The sequence below is a fragment of the Peromyscus californicus genome, unplaced genomic scaffold (assembly GCF_007827085.1).
Source record: "Peromyscus californicus insignis strain IS unplaced genomic scaffold, ASM782708v3 Scaffold_13__1_contigs__length_99412109, whole genome shotgun sequence".
In the NCBI taxonomy this organism is placed as follows: domain Eukaryota; kingdom Metazoa; phylum Chordata; class Mammalia; order Rodentia; family Cricetidae; genus Peromyscus; species Peromyscus californicus.
The window spans coordinates 52,442,193-52,463,470 of record NW_026294424.1 but is presented as its reverse complement, the minus strand read 5'-3'; the positions used below and the strand labels follow the sequence as shown (position 1 = coordinate 52,463,470).

At 35.4% G+C, this 21,278-nt stretch overlaps 1 protein-coding gene across 6 annotated transcripts in view; it reads right to left on the bottom strand.

Annotated features, from left to right (window-relative positions):
• Nucleotides 1–21,278, bottom strand: part of Pcdh7 (protocadherin 7) — a 422,637-nt gene that overhangs the window by 205,716 nt on the left and 195,643 nt on the right. For 2 of the 6 annotated variants that reach the window (XM_052734955.1, XM_052734952.1), the window contains exon 2: nucleotides 9,806–10,022. The exons of 1 other annotated variant lie outside the window; for it this stretch is intronic. In XM_052734955.1, coding sequence (XP_052590915.1) covers nucleotides 9,806–10,022 — 217 coding nt within the window. The remainder of the gene's footprint in view (nucleotides 1–9,805; nucleotides 10,023–21,278) is intronic. 3 more of the 6 variants (XM_052734956.1, XM_052734953.1, XM_052734954.1) reach the window with 2 other exon arrangements.

Sequence of the window (21,278 nt, the reverse complement as noted above, 5' to 3'; positions counted from 1 at the left end):
TTGTTTTATTTTATTTTTAAAATACTCTTCAGTCACTTCAAATGGAAACTGTGTTCTCCATCATCCTCTTATATCCCAATACCTTTTAGGACCCTGCTTTCAGTATCAACTCTTACTTGATGTCATATGCATAAATAGTGTGTTACCTATTCCAAACGATTCATCACGGCCAGCATACTAATGACCCCTAAACCTTAATTTTGATGCTTATGTAACCCCCAAGTTTCAGATATATTGTTCCCATGACTTAATAAATATTACCCATATTATTTAATGACATCTTAAATTTGACATGTTTTAACAATGCTCGTTCCTATGGAAATGTACTACTGTTTTCATTTAACCTAAGTTGGCAAACAGCAGTTTTTGCTCCCTGCCCTCTCCATTGCAATTCCTGGTATCACTTACTATTTCCAATAACTCTATATTTCTGTTTATCAAATATACATATTCATGTATATGCTATAACTTGTATATTGATGTACAAATGTGTACATCTTTGTGTATACACAGTCATATATGTACACACACATACTCAAGGTTTGATTACAATTCTTCATGCCTCCAGTATATCAAACCTCCTCCTATATTACTTATAGTATTTAAACTTTTCATACTACTTTTACACATTTAATATGTCCACAAAATTCTACATCATAATATTTAAGGCTATAGAAAGCAAAGAGCATTCACCTTTGGCTCTTGAGTTGGAATTTTAATGGACTAAATGTTTTATTTGAAATCAATTGATTCATTTAACTTTGAATTCTTATAATACTCCACATTCTGGGATTGTATAGAGTTTCCACTGTAACATCTATGAACTTTCACTGTGGGTCCGGGTTCAGTGACATATGCCCTCACATAGAAGAGAAACAATATACACAATTCAGCAAAAGACAGTGTGGCTCAGAAGAATGCAACTTCAGAGCTATGTGCCTGTTGTAGATCATGTATTGGTATCCAGTGATCTCACCAAAGTAGATGATGATCACTTTACACCAGATTGAAAAAAAAAAAAATCAACCGAGAGACCCTGTTTTGAAAAACAAACAAACAAAAAAACAAAACAAAAAACAAAAGCAAACAAACAAAAGAAAACCACAGGCCACACATTTATAAATAAGAAGCACTAAAGAAAAAGATTTTTAAACAGCTTGCTGCTGATTCTATAATCTGTTTATTTCTAAAACAACTTTAGGCTTGTCATAGATTTCATTTGAACATATATAGTATAAAAGGTCATTTCCCTTGAGAATGCTACATATTAACAGTAAAAGTCTGTTTGGAGGAGGCACTTAAATCTGCATGTGTCACAAGTATTTTCTCATACTTTTAACAGAAAGTTAATCATGTTTTCTGGACAGGATTGGAAATGCAAACAAGATAATAAGACCCAATGTCAAAACTCTGCCTGCAAGAATTAAGTAAAGCTTACTCAAATCAAGACTTTAAAACAAAGCAAACTAACTGCCCAAACTGTAGATAACAATGGAATGTGTCACAATACAAAAATAATTTCTAATGAACACAAAGAATGGAGTATTTTTTTTTAGTATTTTCTAAATAAGCTTGTTGAATCCAATCAACTGTGATGTAATATATTCATCAACTAAACCTGAACAATAACTGGTCTCCTGAGCACAGGGATGACATAAAAACAGTCTTTATAGGGTCTAACTAAATTTGCAAGGCCTTATTGGAAGAATAAACATATGTAGTATTGGCCACTTTGGTAAACAATTAATTTGTTTTATAGAGCAGACCTGAATCTGGTTTTTGTTGCCAATTATGTCAATACCAAAAAATTGTATGAAAAAATAGAAAAGTAGCAGATTTTAAGACAGGTATGTGGCTAGATCTGTTTTTGGAGCCCCTGACTGTGGTACCAGGACTTACCCTGGGGGCATGAAATGCCTTTTTGGAACACATTCCCAAGGGCAGGATAACTTGCTCGGCCATTACACAGTGGGGAGGGGCTTGGTGCTGCCTCAACTTAGTATGCCAGACTTTGTTGACTCCCCAAGGGAGGCCTTGCCTCTCTGAGGAGTGGATAGGGGGTGGGATGGAGGGAGATGGGGAGCGGGGAGAAGGAAAGGACGGGGAACTGGGATTGGTATACAAAATGAAAAAAATATATACTAAAAAGAAAGATAGCACATGGCTATAATACCAAGACATGGGGGGGGGGGCAGAGGCAGATGAATTTCTGTGGGGTCATGGCCAATTTGGTCTAAATAGCAATTTCAGGGCAGTGATACATACACAGTGAGATGAGATGAGAGAGAGAGAGAGAGAGAGAGAGAGAGAGAGAGAGAGAGAGAGAGAGATTGATTGATTCAGAGGCCGAGATTGTGACTCCCTTGGTACAGTGCTCGCAACACAAAAATGAGACTAAATTATCTCCAGCATCCATGTGGAAAAGCCAGGCCAGTGCAGCACCTGTAACCCTAGCACAGGCATGGAGAGACAGGGTCCCTAGAGCTCAGAGGCAGGCTCGGGAAGTAGATCGCTTAGCTCTAGGTGCAGTGAGACTGTCTAAAAAAGGAAGGTGGACTGCAACGGAAGGGAAAACCCAATATTTATCTCACCCCCACATGAATGCCCACATATGTACATGTCCATATCTCCATACACACGAGCATGGACACAGAGACACAAGGAGAAATATTAACAATGACTTTATAAAACCTGAATGATTTAAAGATCTCTGATTTAACATAAAGCTTCCCAGACAGTGTAATTATTTTATTTAAATTAAGTTGAACACAGATGAAGAGGATATGAGGCAAGCAATATTTCAAGCCTTCTTACAGCCTGTAACTTCGTTTGTAAAATAGAAATGCATTTATAGTTGTTTGCTGATACAATGTCTTTTTCCTTGCTTTGTTTCCTGCATCAGTCTGAACTTCTTGGTGGGTTTGCTCCTTTCTGGATCCTATCTAATTCACAACAATAAAGGCTGCGTCTCCAGGCAGAAAGAAACTGCATTCTGAAAGCAGGGAATCTTTTCCATTTACTCGAGCTTCCGCAAAAAGCCTTGGTCATATTTCAATTTCAATACCTGTTTGTTGAGTCAAGATGAATAACCATAGTTTTGTCTCTATATAATCATGAAACAAGGGTTTTAAGGGATATTGCTTTACATGGCTTTACTCAAGGAGAAAACACTTCGCTTTTTAAAAAAAAGCTGCAATAGAAGAGGTAAACAGAAAGTGTTTTTTCTCCACAAGAGGAATATTGATACAGATTAGTTTCTCAGTTTATGAGCTAGACCCAGAGATTAGGCATACTAACTACACTTTCAAAGACCAATTACACTTTTCTTTTCTTTTTCCCTTTTGTCACTGAATAGGCCACTTAAGATTATTCTCAAATCTCGTGTTTTCACACATATTCTGTGTAAAAACTGAGAGGGAAAAATACAAGAAGAGAGAAAGAGACAAAGAGAGAGCAGACAGATAATCAGAGCCAAAAAGACAGAGACTCTGTGTGTGTGTGTGTGTGTGTGTGTGTGTGTGTGTGTGTGTGTGTGTACCTGTAGGAAAAAGCAGGAAAGGTTATAATAAACCCCTTAACTAAATAAGGAGTTAAACAAGCAATGCATTTTCAATTAGGGATAAAATTTCTCAGAACCCCATGCTTTGAGTGTCTGATGGGAGCAAGCCCACTAATGGACCTCCAAAGTCACTTGGAGGTTTGATGAGAGCTCATTCTCTTTTTAAATGTCATAAGAGTTCAGCGGAGTGATGTAGCTTTAAAGGACAAGGTTAGAATAAAAAGGATAACATGGCCACACATTTTATCAGCATCAATTATTAATACTGAGATTAGAAGAGAAAGGACTGGGAGTTGGATAACCATATTAACTGAACACTCTTATTTCATTTCCCCTGTAAGTGTGAGTATTTTGCAGCCATTCAAAGAGAAATCTATACCTGAAGAATAATGGAGTCAATGAAAAAAAATTAATATAAACTATAAACTGCAAAATTTCTGTTGTTTTTTGTTTGTTTGTTTGTTTGGTTGGTTGGTTTTGTTTTTCGAGACAGGGTTTCTTTGTGTGGCTTTGGCTGGCCTTGAACTAACAGAGATCCACCTGCCTCTGCCTCCAGAGTAATGGGATTAAAAGCATGCATCACCATTGCCCAGCTGCAAAAACTTTTTTAAAAGAAAAAAAAATGTGCTACAAGGTTAATATTGGCACTGCCCAAACTTGGATGGTAGAAACATTCAAGTTGATTTGATATCAAGAAAACAGAAGGCTTCTTGCCAATCTTTTTGTACCTTTGTTCTTCCCCATCTCCACCTGGTTCGTCCCATGGCTCTCTACCAGGAGAGAAATTCAGCAGAAACTATTCATGGTGAGAATATTTTGACTGTTAATTTTGACATACTGTCTTTGTAAGACTAAACATTTTATGGTAACTTCAGATATTAAGTTACATCAAATCCACCTAAATTTAATAATAAAGATTACTGTTCCTAACTCTTTAAATAATAGCAAAACTTTTAACCTTTTTATATAATAGATTTAACATCATATTTATGCATAAATTATTTATCTCATCAGAATCATTTTCTTCTACAAAGCTGGGGTTTGTGCTAGAAGAAATTGGGGCTAAGTATAGTGCTAAAAAGTTACACTCTTAGAAAAAGATGGAAATAGGATTCAAATGGTGCTTTTAGGCTTCAAGACCTGTTTTCAAGCCACTAGATTCTGTTCACAGCACCTCTCAGTGTCTTCTAGGACAGTATCGTCTTAGATTCTTTTAGCTTGTACTGCTCTTTTACTGGCAGGCTGCAGAACAGCTGCAGCCCAAGTCTTGATTGGCTGAGTCCTGACAACATCTCTAATCACTGTCTCTGTTTAATCACTGGGAAGAAGGAAGAACAAGGTCATCGTCTGGAAGTGGAGACATACAGATTTCTTGAGGACATTTGGGAGGTATAGAGCCATGTCTCAGATGGCTGGAAAAGTAGAAAAACATACTCTCAGTGAGATACTGGCAACTAGATTGACAGGGAGATATGCAGAACTCAGAAAATAAATCCTTAGCAAGCCTTAGTAGTTTCCTCCAATAGAAAATAATGCAAGATATTTATTTTGAATTTCAAAGTTGTGCTATTCACACATATATAAGGATCTGGAGATAGGTGAAAAAAATTTGCTACACAGCCCAGTCTAAATGAAAACATCATATGATAACATCAATTACACAAGAATGCTTTTCCGCTGTCACTAGAGATGGATATTGGGTGAAGAGAAGACAGAGGATGCTTGACTCCACACAAAAATGTGCTTGGTTTCCACACTCATTTTGCTTGGCCACAGGAAAACAGATTTTCCTAATGAATGCTCATGTTCATCTGAATGTAATGTGAAAATGTAATGCCAAAGAGAAAATGGGTTCGCCGTGCACTGTACCGTGTTTTAATTTCCAGGATCAAGGTATTCTAAATGCTACTAAAAGCATGCGAAATGAAGAGACAGACAAGACATGGGCATGAATAAAGTAATAGAGTCAACCTTATATAAGGTTGACAAAATTTAGAAATGGGATTCAAAATTATAACTGGAAAAAGTTAAATGTACTTATGAAGATCTGAAAAAATAAATTCATTGAGTTTAACTGAGGACTTAGAAGGGTCAAATTTCTCACCTCCTTTAATTTTTTAAAGCCTGCCTAATGCTGTATTATGAAAGTTTACCTAAAGAAAATGTACATACCGTTTGTCCATTCTTACTCTGACCCACTTAGATGTCAAGCAAGAAGTAACAATCCTTCCTCTACTGTGGCATGAATTAATAACACCTAATGTATGTGAAGGGCACTAAAGTCCTGGTGAAATACATCTCCAGATGGTTCTTGCATTGTGTGATTTGAAGGAGGTTCCGAAACTGTCACCCACACTGGCCTGCTGTAATGCCAACATGTCCACCCACCTGATCAGAAATCACAGCCCTGACTCAGCCCTCTTCTTTGATTTATGTGATAAATGTAATCTACTATTAGAATGCACAGATGTTATGTGGGTTGTGAGGCAGGCCTTAGAATTACTACTGCCTTGCCCACATAATACACATAAAACTCACTGCCCACCTCACTAGGCGATGCCCCTCTCCCTTTCCTTGTCTCTTTTCCCCTCTCCCTCTCTGCATGTGTGTGTGTCTGTCTGTATGTCTGCTGTCTGTATATCTATCTCTATATCTCTAATATGAAGGTAGACTTAAAGATAGAAGGATCAGATGTAAAGTCAAAAATCATAGATTGTTGGACTACAGTGAGATTTCAAAGTTAATTTATTTCACTGCCATGACAATAATCAGACACAAACTCAGAAGAGTTATGTGGTCAGGCCACCACTGATGACAATGTTTCAATTAGAAGTCAAGTAGAGTGCTTTCTGTATCTGAGCTTCTGGTGCTCCAAATATATTAAAGTCCTATATAGCAAAGGCAAAGTGACTTTGCAAAGTTGATTCAGAGAGAGACTTTTAAAGGAATAGACAGACCAGGGCTTACAGATGAGGACCAAGATAAATACAAAAGCCCCAATGAAAGTGAAATACCATTTCAAGAGAAATTATGAAGAGTAGTTCGCTATTAAGAAAGAGCAAGCTAGGCGTAGTCAATATTTGTCTTTAATGTAATGATGCCTTTATGCCTATATTTACTCCCTTCTTGAATTATCAATTACTTGATACAGGTTTCAGATATTTTTATCACCCAACATTTTATCATAACTTTGTACCACACTCTTATATTTTAAAATATATCCTTGCATTAAAATTTTAATAAACTGTCAAATAACCAATTATATCAATTTTATCAATAAAACATCAACATTAAGTCACAATGTTGATGATTATTAATTAAAAAAGGAATGTATTGGTAATCCTATTTATGGATAAATATGTAATTTTCTTAAAGTATCTACATGGCATAAGTGCTATTAAACTTTCTAGAAATTCCTTGGAATTTCAAAATAGTGAGACTCTACTTTATTCAGGTTATAACAAATTATGTTCATTTTAATACTGTGCTATTTTTTCCTCACAGTAGGACTATATAAAGCTAGCTAAATAGGAAAAAAGTCATGGGTCTTATTAATGAAATTATTTTTAATAAAGAGTTAAAAAAAGATCAATACAAATTTTAGTAAAATGTAAATACACCCCAATGCATTTTTATTTCAATTTTTCTGTTTCAGTGACTTCCGTGGCACAGCATCTTTGACATCTTATTTTTGACCCTAACTTATTTCTAGATTGTGACATGGCATTGGAATGCCATATGTTACCATGCTACAAACTATCTTCTAAACTTTCCAAGAGAGTTAATCCAAGACAGGTAGTGATTTGTACACAGTTTCATACAGGTTAAAACTGAAGGAAAATATTTGAAATAATAATAATTAGGAAATAGGAGAGCACGTACCAAAATGGCATGTTCGTGGAGAATCCAAATGCAAATCAAAATAAATCCTGATTAAAGCCTAACCAAGCAAAAAACTACAGATTATCTGTATTCCAATTAAATATAATAAATGAATACTTGACAGGTTTCAGTTCCAATTCTATTTATGTCATAATGGCCCATCAATATTGAAAATGAAATTACCCGAACTCAAGCAATACAATCACACTTTATATCTAGAGGAGAATTTATCAGACGTAGATCCAAATAGAACTGTTACTCAAATGTCAACTGTTGTGTCTGGATTCAAAGCGCATCTCATCTCCTTCTGCAATTATATATAGATCAGGTACAACATAGTTCACAGGCAGCAACAAATGACAAATCGCTTATATAGACCCTGTGTATCAAGTGTTAGTCATGTGTAGGAAAATTGGTTATGTTACCATGGCTTTTTCTGTTGATAGGTTATGAAATGCATGGTTATGAAAAAGAACTGGAACCTTCATTAGCAAATGTTTTTCAGTGAACTTTCTGTTCTACTTATATACTACCCTCTCCTTTTTTTCATGACATGCATGTTTTCTGAAAATTGACCTATGTGGGCTCATCAAGAATAATTATACTTTAATTAGGCATCGTTTCCTGATTATTTTTAAAACGTGGAATGGCTTTGAAGTTAAAGAAATAAAAAACAAACAGAAAAATAGCACCAATTTTATGCTTTTTATGCCAGTGTTACCAAAATCACTGATATCCCCCCCCAAAAAAAAGGTTTGGTGATACAACATGCTGTTTGTTTATAGGAAAAACATTAATTGTGCTATTATCAGAAGATAATTTCATATAAAATAGAAGCCCCGAGTGCAATGAACCCTGTCTTACTAAAAAGGATTATATATTATATATAATTGCATATAAGTTATTTTCTAATTTAATATTTATTTTTTGCTCAAGTAGTTAATATACTTGCCTTAAATATATACTCAGCATCATTTTAATCCAGACCAAAATGTTATACTCATTTAATAATATTACTGACAAAATGTTGCTTTTTAGAAAGACCACATCAAACTCCTTTCCACATTAGCACACACCACCATACACACAGATAAGCAAGCCTAATAGCCATGAGGCAAAATGCCATTTAAAAATCTGAATAATTGATCAAGAGGGATGTCAATCAGTAGGTTCCGGTATCAAATCTAATAATAATGTAGAAAGATAATTACTTACTACAATTTAGTTTAGACTACTTCACTTGGGGTCACTTTTTGATTTATTCATTGATGGATTTTAATATTCACAGGTAAAATTTTTAAAAACAAGCTTGTTTTCCTTTGCATTAATATACCATCTTTGCATGCCACCACTGATAAAACTGATATAAAGCAAGCAAAAAAGATCCTTTTTCATTAGTGGATTGAGGTGGTGAATGACATGAATGACATAAATTTTAACTATTCGCTACAGACAAAATGAATGCACCTCCCTTGCCTTTCCTGATATATAACCGTATCTCTTTCACATTGGAAACAATAATAAAGTTAGGAAGAGCTTTGGCACTCCACTGTTTGGCATAAACATATTCCTCAAATGTTTACTTGGTACTCAAAATCCAGAAAATAAATACCACAATTGTCTTTAGGAACATGAGCAAATGTGAAAGCATTTACATGTATTGTTTGAAATATCATTTTATGACATACAAAAAGGCATAAAGGAGAATTGTGACAATTATGAGAATCGCCTCACAATGAGGCAAGAGTAAGGAGAATTATATTTTGTTTTATTTCTGTTCTCTTGCAAAAATTGGGATAAGCCATCTACTTTAAGGGGAGAGGAGTGCTAATGGTATTTACTGCACACTAACGAGAGCAAGACACTCCTACTCACGTCTCACCCATTTCACCTGGCATTCAAACAAACAGGGTTGAAAATGCATTGCTGAATATTCAGGAAAGGTAAAACTCAAGCAAAATGTGTTCATGGTCATTTCCTTTCACTAAGATTGGTTTGTGACAATTGAAGAAATAGTTGCATGACAAAAATGAATAGAAGAAAAAAGCCAAATAAGGCCTCCCTTAGTTGTTATTATTTAGCAATTGTGCACTGGTTTAGCATTTTCATATCAGGAACTGTTCTAATTTGTTTCTTGGTTCATTTATTTCTGATGAGCTACTCTAAATGATGGCATAATTTTATGAATTTTATCTACAGAATTATGTTTCTTTATTTGTCATTTCTGAATTTTACAGAGTATTTAATATTTTTAAATAGTTTTGGTGTAATCTGCTTTGTTTTTATTTTAGACTAACTTTCACAAGCCTAATTATTCTGGCTGCCTAGCGTGATTATGTGTGTGGATGTTGTGTTTGCCCCTACCATTTTCCATATGCTCTGCCTCACCAACACTGCCATCCGGCGTGGTCCTTTCATAGTTGTCCTCTGGGAGTGGAAGGGCACCCAGTCTTGGCCCTGATGAACTCTTACTGCTTGGTGTTTCTGACTCCTCCAGCCCGCTGTCATAGCAACTCTGCAGTGACCCCTGATGTGGGTCCTGAGGCTGACTCACAACAGAAAACGTCACTCTACGAAATGGCTGTAAAAGAAAAGATTCTGAATGTCACTAAGATATAAGATTTTAAATGATCTTATTTTATAAAACACATACTTAAAAATTTATAGACATGAATTCAATACAAAATTATTAAACAGGTAGAAATATATTTGGATAAATATATATTAACTAAGACAAAGCCTAGAGTTTATACCTTTCTTATTGAAAACAAAAAAATCTACTTATGCAAGAAAGGTAAGAAAACACAAATTTTATCCAACATGCATTAAAATCATATAGACTAGTTTTATATATTCAACATTTTTCCATTGAGTAGTTTTTACACTTTTCAAAAATAGATTTCATAAAAAAAAACAAGGGCTAGCAAGTTGGGGAGAAAATACTGAATCAACCCATTGTGAAAGGATGTTATTGAAATACTTCATCCAAATGACATAACACATTCAAATCAAGTCCATATGATGTAGACTTTTAAACCTGTGTTTGCTGGCACTCAGTTACAAACAGTGCAGCTGTTAATCAAGAATTTGGATGTGGTATTAGGAAATTACAAAGTATTTATTACTTTGTTCCAATAAAAACTCTATTTGACATTGTAAGTAAGGTACATAGTAAGATGACCTGTAAAACTTTCTTTATCCTATTAATGGGAAATAAATCAAAAGACTCAACTACATGTGTTTACCATAATTGTAGTTCAATCAAACACATTAAGGTCAAGTGTAAAGTTTATTTTGTTTATTAGCTATCCTGTAAAACTACCCAACTAGAGCCAACAAGTACCTCTGCTAGTGACAATGCCTGGTCACATCTACTGTGCATAAGACTTGCAAGTTATCTTAGTTACATAATAAAATGAAAACAAATTTAAGTTCATTATGGGAACAAGCTAATGGTGCATCACACATAGAAAAAACTAACACATTAAAGGAATGTACAATATTGATGATATGACATATGATACATAATGTATATACTAAATGCTGCTTATTAGCTGCCTGGAATTCTTAATAACAGCTACATACATTAACTCCGCATGAATTTGAATGTGACACAAGCATACATAGTTACTGTATTTACAGCCCACACTGCTCCTTTCCAGTATTCAGCTTAAAATTACTGTTGCTAAAACATAAATATAAATTTAAGAACCTTTTCTGACTGTTTATAGCTTGAAAGCTCATGGTACAAAAGTCTAATCATAACTGTGACCAATAGGACTGTAGAGTTCTAAGGATTATCTGCACATGGTGGATTAGTAATGAGAAAGTTAATAATTGTGGCATTTGCCCCTAATTTATAAATTGGCTTTGTTAAAGACAAATATATGCTTCCACAAATCTCTCCATTATTCTGCTATAGAGAAAAAATATTCCTGCAAAATCTGCACATTGCTGATATTTCTGCTACTACCTCATTCCTTATGAGCTTAATAGGAACATACAGTCTAGGCAAAATCTTCTTTATCCTACTTCAAGCTCTTAACATGGGTGGGCACTAAATACTATTATGGTCTTTATAATGTATCACAGAATGGGATAGTAGTACGGAAAAATAGTTACACAGGATTTCACTGTAGACAGCATGTACATCATGGGACCAACTCCCTGACAAAAAACCTAGAGACATGGACTTTGTTTCACAAAGAACTTTTATCATTTTGTTAATATGATCATTATATTTTGTACCATTTCTAGAGATAAATCATTTTGGTTTATCTCACTTTTCATTTTTTTTTTTTAAATTTTCCTCCCATTTGCCATTATCAGATGGCGACAAAGTATCTGGAATTGTCTGAGGAATTCAGTCTCCCTTTGAAAATGACACCACTCCAGCTCTTTTAAAATTTAAAACTGTTCTGCTCAACCAACACTGCTGAACAGTGAAATATTAATGATTATTAATAGTAATGATATTAAGGCAGGAAATAGGAGGGCCATGCAATGGGTTAAAAGTATTTATCTATCTAAAAAGCAAATGGAAGGTTAAATGTTATTCTAAAATCTATTTCAATGACTTTCAGATCTTTTAGGTATAGTTTCAGCTATCAAAAGAAAGAAACAGTTCAAAATGAACACAGAGACACATAAACTATACTAACACAGAAAGAAAATATGAGAGATTTTAGAAATGGTGTTTCATTTTGATTCAAAAACTAGAAACTTTTGGGTGAAGGTAGTAATCTCAAAACCTCTACTTAGATCTTTCTTCCCCCCTAAACAGTGCCACAATCGCAGGGAAAGGTCTACACTTCTAACGAAAAAAATGCCAAAAATAAATGCAATAATTCCACAATGGATTATACAATGATAGTCATGAACTTAGCATTTCATTTTCTTGATTTCCTACCTCATTCTGATTGTGAATATTTTGATTTCCATAACTTATTTTAGAAGAGCATTAGAATTTTAAAATACTAAGTACTTAAACAAGCACTCAGTTCATCAGTTTCTTTTTTGTGTGAAAGTTGTTTTGCTTAATATAGTTTCTAAATGAATGCAAATATTATTCACATTAAAACTCAAAATGAAAAGTATCACACAATGAGTGAGAATACACCCACCAATCACTCGATGTGCTCTTAAAATATGTCATTAGAATTCTATAGTTCTGCAATATCAACATTATATCACTATATGTTACACTTTGTTTCATACTTTATTATTTTATGTTTTATATTCTTATATAGAAATCACTGTGGTGATGCATTTAAACTGATGAAGAGAACAAAGTTAGTATTGGAACTTAACTGAATGGAGTATTGATGCAAAGGTTAAAGTTCGACTTTCATAGTATGTCACACATATTCACTTAGTTGGTATATGGAAATATATAGAGAGGTGGACGGATGAAAGAAAGAAGAAAGAAATATATGGAGGTGATGAAGAGAGAGAGACTTATATACCATCTATCATCAAGTTGAATCAAGTGAAAAAACTGTTAGGTTTTATAATAAGGATTATAATACAGAATTTATGTCACCTCCATATTCAAAGAAGATGGACTCAAGTAGAAATGTAGACAGTATGCTGACTTCTGACAAAAACTGTATCGTGTGTGTCATGGTACTTTTTTTAACTACTGGTGATATAAAGTAGAACAGAGAAAGTGATGAGTCTGCAGTTTACACACAACATAGAATTACCTAGAAAATTTGTAAATAATGAAATGCCCTTACCTACCACAACATAAACTAAATAAATCAGCATTAAAGATAAACTGCTTTAAAAATCACCTGAGTCACCACCGTGTCTACAAATTCTATAATCAATTACAGCCATGTGCTGTTCATTCTCAGAGTACAAAGGCAGGGTCTGAAAGCATTCAAACTCATACACTTCAGAGTATGGGAAACATTTACCCCAACGAAGGACTAAAAAGAGGCAGCAGCAACAGTGTTGGACAGTCTGGTCTGGGTAGTTGAATGGAAGTGGTCATCAATATGTCATGCTTCATTAATTCACTATACTTCCACACATTTGGTATGCAATATCATCCAGGGCCTTTAAAAATTGTATACAGTGGCCGGGCGGTGGTGGCGCACGCCTTTAATCCCAGCACTCGGGAGGCAGAGCCAGGCGGATCTCTGTGAGTTCGAGGCCAGCCTGGTCTCCAAAGCGAGTTCCAGGAAAGGCGCAAAGCTACACAGAGAAACCCTGTCTCGAAAAACCAAAAAAAAAAAAAAAAAAAAAAAAAAAAAAAAAAAAAAAAAAATTGTATACAGTGAAGAAGCTCAAAGGCTCATAGATCTACACACAAACAAAATAAAACGAAACTTCCAATAAAATGCAAATGGAGAAGACATTATCAAACATACTACGAATTGTAAGCAGTCCTTACAAGTTATTGAACCGAGGTGTCTATGACAGGACAGAGTTGAGGACCAATTCAAACTTTACTACTGGGGGCAAAGAGGAATGATTAAATGAAGGAACTGAGGAGAAAAATCTGAACACTGTTGAAACCCCTGAGACAGAAATAAAATGTTACTCTATGCTAAAAATAATGTGATCACTTCTTGGATAATCTAAACCATGGGGAACAAGGGATGGAAAAGAGAAAGAAGAAAAAGAAAAGCATTTTACCATTTGTACAAACTAAAAGAAAGAGAAATTTAAGCAGAGATTTATTTGCTGATTCTTTTTTAAATTTATTTTATTAAATTTTCTATTTATTTTACATATCAACCACAGATCCCCCTCTCCCCCTACCCCCAGTTTTCCCCCTCAACCCACCTCCCATTTCCACCTCCTCCAAGGCATGGTCTCCCATGGGGAGTCAGCCCATAGGCAAGACAGTTGTTTATTTGTTGATACTTAATGTCTTTTATCATGGGCACAGAAAAATGCTCATGGTAAGGTGAGTTTTTAAAATGCAAAACTTGGTGTTCAACAACAGAAGTCACAAGGAAAAATAAAAAGCTCAGTGACTGGTAAATTAACTAAAACAGAGAAATATGTTTAATTAGATTTCAAAGGACCACAAAATGAATTTCTTATCTTGGTACATGTAAATGTGTATATAGGTTTTAAATAAGAAAAGCAATACATTAAAAATAAAAAAAGAGAAAACTAAATATTTCAAATTCCCCTATAGATTTTCCATGTGACCTTGGACAAGTTAGCTGACCTTTGGTTCTTATGCCTTAGGCCCAGGGACTGTAAAATAGAGATAATAATATCTGCCCCTTAATTCTGGGAGAATTAATGAGATAGCTTATAAAAAGAGCCTTAAGCTCCCTCATAGACACATCCTATAAAAGGCACTATACCTCAGGCCATTGCTAAATAACCAAAGTTATCTCCCATCATTTAGTTTGATTTTTTTTCTTAAAGGAAATATAGAGCTGGCTCAGTAATTCACAAAGCTCCTAGGTAGAAGTTCTAAAATCCACATAAAATTTCAAGCCTAATTTCATGTTCAAAACCACAAATTATTTATAAAATCATAGTGTGTACATAATAGGAACCAAATATTTCAAGAACTATTTTAACTGTATCCCTCAATAAAACAATTATTTTGGTGGCCAATTAGATTGTAAAGATATTTATCAACTACTTGTGTGCTTCAATACTATATACTAGAAGCTTATACTTAAGGACACAATGATAGGGTCTACCCACAATACTGTGTAGGTGGCCACAAATATCTTCAAATTCCAGATGAGATGCTCGCTCTGGGGTAATTTAGCTGCTTGTTCTCTCTCCAACACCTAGGTTACAAAACCATATTCAGATTGCTTTAAAACTGTTATAGACTGGTAACCAGCATGCTACATTCTTTATCATCTCATTCACTGTTTTCTGGTATCACACAGAGGCAGCCTTCTTGTTTTTCTGTTGTCATGAACTTTGAGAAGTCAGCCTCTTCCCTCCCTCCTTGAAAATAGGAATGCAAGGGCAGCAATGTATGACTATAGTGACCATTTGCATATAAAATTAATTTCATGAACTTAAAAGGACAAACAGTGATATTGGTGGAAGTATTAAGGCAACTCCATGTAGTTAAAGGGGGGTTTATTTTGTGGGGTAAATTACAAGTAAGGGTTACAGGGTCCTCGAAAAGTATAGTGCAATCCAGCAGTGTTTGCTGGAGAACTCTGCTCGATCTACCCACAATGTCCAGGATCCAGGAACCAAGAAAGCTGGCACATCCAGATCTTGGGTCTTAAGGACTCCTCTCTCAGCCCCACCTCATAGGCATGACAGTTACTGGAAGCCTCAATGGTGGTAGTACTTCCAGGTCAAAGCTGGAACAACTACCCACTACATCTCCCCTTTTTGTCTAAATAAGAAAAGTTATAACCTAATACAAAACTATATACAATAGGAATGATTATCAAATATTTTCCATGAGGAGTAAGGGATAATGACCTAGACAAGATAGAACTACAACCAACATGAACAATATCAAACAAGAAACATATACTAAAATCCAGAGAAGTCTGGAGCATGGGAAAAACGAAAAAGGGAAGTGCTGTGGATACTGCTCTGTATGCTGTGAATATGTTGCTCTGATTGGTTAACAAATAGAGTACTGACTGGCTAGTAGCCAGTCAGGAAGTATAGGCAGGACAAAGAGAGAGAAGAATTCTGGGAACAGGAAGGCTGAGTCAAGAGTCGCCAGCCAGAGACAGAGGAAGCAACATGTGAAGGCAGAACTGGGAAAAGGTACCAAGCCACATGGCTAAACACAAATAAGAATTATGGGTTAGTTTAAATGTAAGAACTAGTTAGTCATAGGTCTGAGTTAATGGCAGAGCAGTTTAATTAATATAAGGCTCTGTGTGTTTACTTGGATGCTAGTGGGAGAGATTTATCCCAACTGCCAATAGGCTGGGACAAAGGGAAACTTCAGCTACACAGTATAATCATTGATAATATACAAAATACCCAGGTTGAATTTTCTTTGTCAGAAGTTTAATGTATATTTTTGAGGAAAGAAGTACAGATGATTATGTAAAAACACATGTACAATAACAACACCTTTATTTTATTTACCCTAAATTGTTGGAACAATTTTTAAAAATCTATTGTACCTGAAATGTGTTTATGCTGGGGGATGTCTTTCTTTATGCTGTGAATATATGTTGTTCCCACTGGTTAGTAAATAAGCTGCTTTGGCCTATAGCAAGGTAGCTTAGAGGCAGGTGGGAAATCCAAGGAGAGAGACAGGAAAGAGAAAGTCTGCTGCCCAAGGAGCAACATACCAGCAGACTGGTAATGCCACAGCCATTTGGCAAAACATAGCTTAATAGAAATGGGTTGATTTAAGATGATAGAGCTAGCTAGCCAGGAACTTAAGCCATTGGTCATACAGTTTATAAGTAATATAAGCCTCTATGTGTTTACTTGGGTGTGAGCGGCTGGTTCCAGGACTGGATGGGACATAGGAAAACTTCTGACTACATATTTATGATGTTACAAGAGCACACATTTGGAAAGATATTTACCTTAGGTCTACAACTAGAAAAATCTTTTAAGTTGCAACACACAGAATAAAAAAAAATGCATGTTTCTTTGCTTAAGCAGCGATCAATTCTTGGAGAGAAAAAGGGAGGCTTAAGCTTAGTAAGTCCTGTCTATTATAAGTTCTGTTCCTCAGAGTGAAAGAATAAATGCAACACTGGGTTAAGAGTGCAGATACTTTGCCATTAGAGTCCATTTTTTAAACCTAGTGACAATACCTTTATGGGAATTTTATTTGCAAGAGGATGGGCCCCAAAGGATGTCATCTATTGGAAAACACCTCAGGTTAAATCTTTTCCTTATTGAATACTGCTGTGTCTAACAGACGGCTTTATTGGGAACTTTAAATCTGCACCTTCTCTTTTAGCTTCAGTAGTTTCTCCATAAATTGTCTCCTTATCTGGAACTCACATACAGCTGTCTCAGTCACATCAATTATTTCTGAATGGGCTGAAAGGCTTTTTTTATTTTTTCCAATTCACTTAGTTATGTCCATCAAACAGACTTCTAATGACTCTTTGTCAGTCATAAAGCACCGAAATAGTCATGAGGAGGCTCTTGCCCTCGGAGGAGTGGTGCATTCTATGATAAAAACAGAGCTCTCTAATGCTGGGAGACCTTTCCCTGCAAATGAACATAGGCTTGATGAATCTGCAAACATTCTCAGCCTGTGTCAATGCTACTGAATAAACATACCTAGGATTCTACAGTGCATTAGTGGCCAGAATATTTGGCAGGACCCTCAAACAAACTTTAATCAGGTCTTTAAACTTTTTAGGGGTCCCTTCATGTACCGAAGCCTCAACATTCCTCCACACTTCAAAATGCCCATCTTTCTTTCATGTCAATAGATGAAAGGATGTTCAGAAGACTCATGTTGAGGCATGTGGATTAGTTAATTACAACGCTCATTTGGGGAAAGTTAAATAGCTATTGCTTTACTGGTGTGCAGTTATATATTTGACATCACTGTTTGCATGTACACTTGAGAAAATAAGAATCCAGAGGTATATTTCTTAGTTCTACAGATCGGGGTGTGTTACTACAAAAGAACAGTGATTCTAGGGATGAAACGGTGGTTCCTCACACCAGCAATGTACAATCTGCCTTCCACTCCAGTTGTCCTTTCTCCAGGCCCTGTCCAGAGGCATCATATTTTGTTCTGATTTTACAAATTAGAAAAAAAAATGCTCAATTTCAAAGTGAAAACCACTGCAAGAACTACTTATTCTGAAGGTGGAAACTGGCCTCTTTTTGTTTTGTTTTTTTCTCTCTCATGAAAAGCATCAGGAAACAGAATAAACAAAGTTGAAAATTCTTGGGAAAAAATAGCCAGACTAAGAATAAAATCTCTTAGAAAAACAAATGTTCTAGAACACAACACGCTGGGATGATACACTATGGCCACTATTAATTTATGTATTTTTCACCACTTCTTATTGGTTGCTTTTAAACATAGTTCACAATTTGATAAACCTTTTTTCATGAAGGGCCAAAATATAAACATTTCTGACTCTTTGAGGCATAGACAGTTACTTCATTACTCAGCCGTGCAACTGTGATGTGAAAATAGTCATTGGACACACAAAAGTGAATGGGCAACCACATCTGGGGGACACTTTACTTGTGGACACAGCATTTTGAGATTCTAATAATGTTTCCACTCAATAAAATGTTACTATTGTTATTTTTCAATATTTACAACTATGAAGAACAGAATCAATCCTATCTGACTGATGACACAAAAAGAAGCAGAAGACCAGATTGGGCAGAAATTCCTTATTCTGATACAATCCAGTACAAGATGCTGTACAAAGACGCCATAAAAAAAATTAGACCTAATTATTCAAAAGGATATTTTACAGTTTGTGGGTTGTTTGGATGCTCCAGTTCAGAGACTTGTTGCTAAGCCTTTAATTTGTACATATGCCTTACTCATTATTAATAGCACAAGATACTGGTGCACAAAAAGAACATTACACAGATTTGGTTCATTTTTCTCTTTGTTATTTACTGTGATAAAAAGGACTCTACCCTCCCCCAGCTAAGTCCCAGGAGCATCAGAGATGAGGGAATAGAAACACGAGAAGAGTTGGAGAATGGGAAGGAGTGCTATGAAATACTGTCTTCTGGAAGTGATATAGAAGATGTAACCATGAACATAGAGCAGCTACCTACAGAAAACAATATGACAGGAGGTAAGAGGGTAACCAGTTGCAAGAAATGTAAAAATGGGAAGGGGATAACAGTGGGTGAATATGTATACAACACATTGTATACATGTGTGAAATTGTCAAAACTAAATTCAAATATTAAAGAAAACTGAGTTAAAATGAAACAGCTGTTCCTCACAACTGGATAGAATGGAAGGTTCCCTTGTAAACTATGAGTAAGTCATGTTGGTGTTTCCTTTTGACACAAAGTCAAAACAAAAACAAATGAACAAAAGACTCTTGTGGACACTTCATTTATCCTCTTTTGAATTAAAGATTGTGTTACTCTTCCATCTCTACAGCAAGAAGAAAACACAGCGCTCAAAAGATGTGTATCTTTAGACATGACTTCCTTCAGTGAAGATATTTTCACCTTCTGAAAGTATGATTCCAAATAAAGATATGCCAGATGCTGACAGAAATGTGGATCCATCTTATTCCTAACAGCTTCCCATAGAGTTCCAATGATGAGATAAAACTGAACACTTACATAAGAAATGTATATTGAACCAACCACTTTCACATTGGATTTAAGCCCTGCTTCTCAAGACAGAAGTTATAACATTCTGTGAATAGGGCCAAGAACAAGCTGGCAGGGGAGGTTATGACCCCAGGGAAGGACAAAGTAATGCAATGCTATTAAATGGACATAGTATCAAATTGCTCTCCAAGTTCTTACCTTTATACCCATAGAGTGGGGGAACTCTCTACCCTCTTTAGACAAGCTGTTTTTTTTCAGGCACTTAATAATGAGACCTATGATTGGTCAACATATAGAGAAAAAAAGAGCATAGAATCTTTATCCCTAAGTGATACATTAGTACCATAGCCTAGGTTTTCCATGCTCCAGCCAATGGCCCTAAACCCAGGGAGATAATAGCAGCATCAAATAAATTCAGTGATTGAGAGAGGGAGAAGACAGGGAAGAGAGAGAGAGAGAGAGAGAGAGAGAGAGAGAGAGAGAGAGAGAGACAGAGACAGAGACAGAGACAGAGAGAGACAGAGAGAGGTTATGAAATTAGGAGGGAGATCTGTTGGGAGGATCTGAAAGGGAGGATAAACATATATGGGATTCTAAAATAAAAAGAGTGAATCCCTCCACTGGAAGCTTGTATGCACCCTCTTGTACCAGAAAGTCTGTTCTCAAGGAGAAGGCATGCAGTCCAGTTCAGGGATCCTGGGTTCTGCTTCTGAAATGCATTGTGTCTTCAGCAGAAAGGACTTATCTTCTACTTCTAGGGGGTAACTAAGGGCAACAGCTATAAGCTATATGGTTTGGTGCTCTCTTGGACAACCCTAACCAACTACACTAAAAAGAGTTTCCCATGCTTGTTGTGGGGGTTTTTGTTAACTATGTTTGGTTAATTAAGGGGGCATTGTAAATACAAATCAGAGGATTTCAGTTCAACTCTATATGTATACTTATACACAGACTTACATGTATTATAGGTTCTTTTTGAAGGTAGATAGATAATAGTATAATTTCTTATGATTTTTTTCAGACATCCTTACTGTTATTTTATCTTTCTTTTTCCCTCTTCTCTATTCCTTCTATCCTCCTTAATTAGAGTCTCCTATTTCCTCCATCAGATTACTTATTCCATACTATCCCTCTCTCTTTTAAAAATAGAATCTTCCTGAATTTCTTACATATTGGTTACCCTGAAGAGTAATGAGAAAATGATTGATGCTTAAATATTTTATACTGTAATATTTCTTACACACAGAATACACCAGTGTGTCTTTTTAATAATATTAACCACATAAGATAAATTTTGCAGGATGAATTCCATAGTTGCTGTCCAATGGAATGGAAACATATACATGTTCTTGTAACCTGCTATTCTGAGACAGTGGAAACATAGAAGCCTGTTTTTAGCAGTAAAATCATTTAAGTTAAGATCACCCACACAGAATTTTTTTTTGCTATTTCTTTTACTATTTTTTAATTAAGACGTGATTACATCATTTCTCCTTTTCCTGTCCTCCCTTCAACCCCATCCATGTCCCTCCTCCATCTCTCTCAAATTGATAGCCTCTGTATTATTTTTATTATTATTCAAATACAACCTGTAGAGTCTATTTAGTGTAGCTTG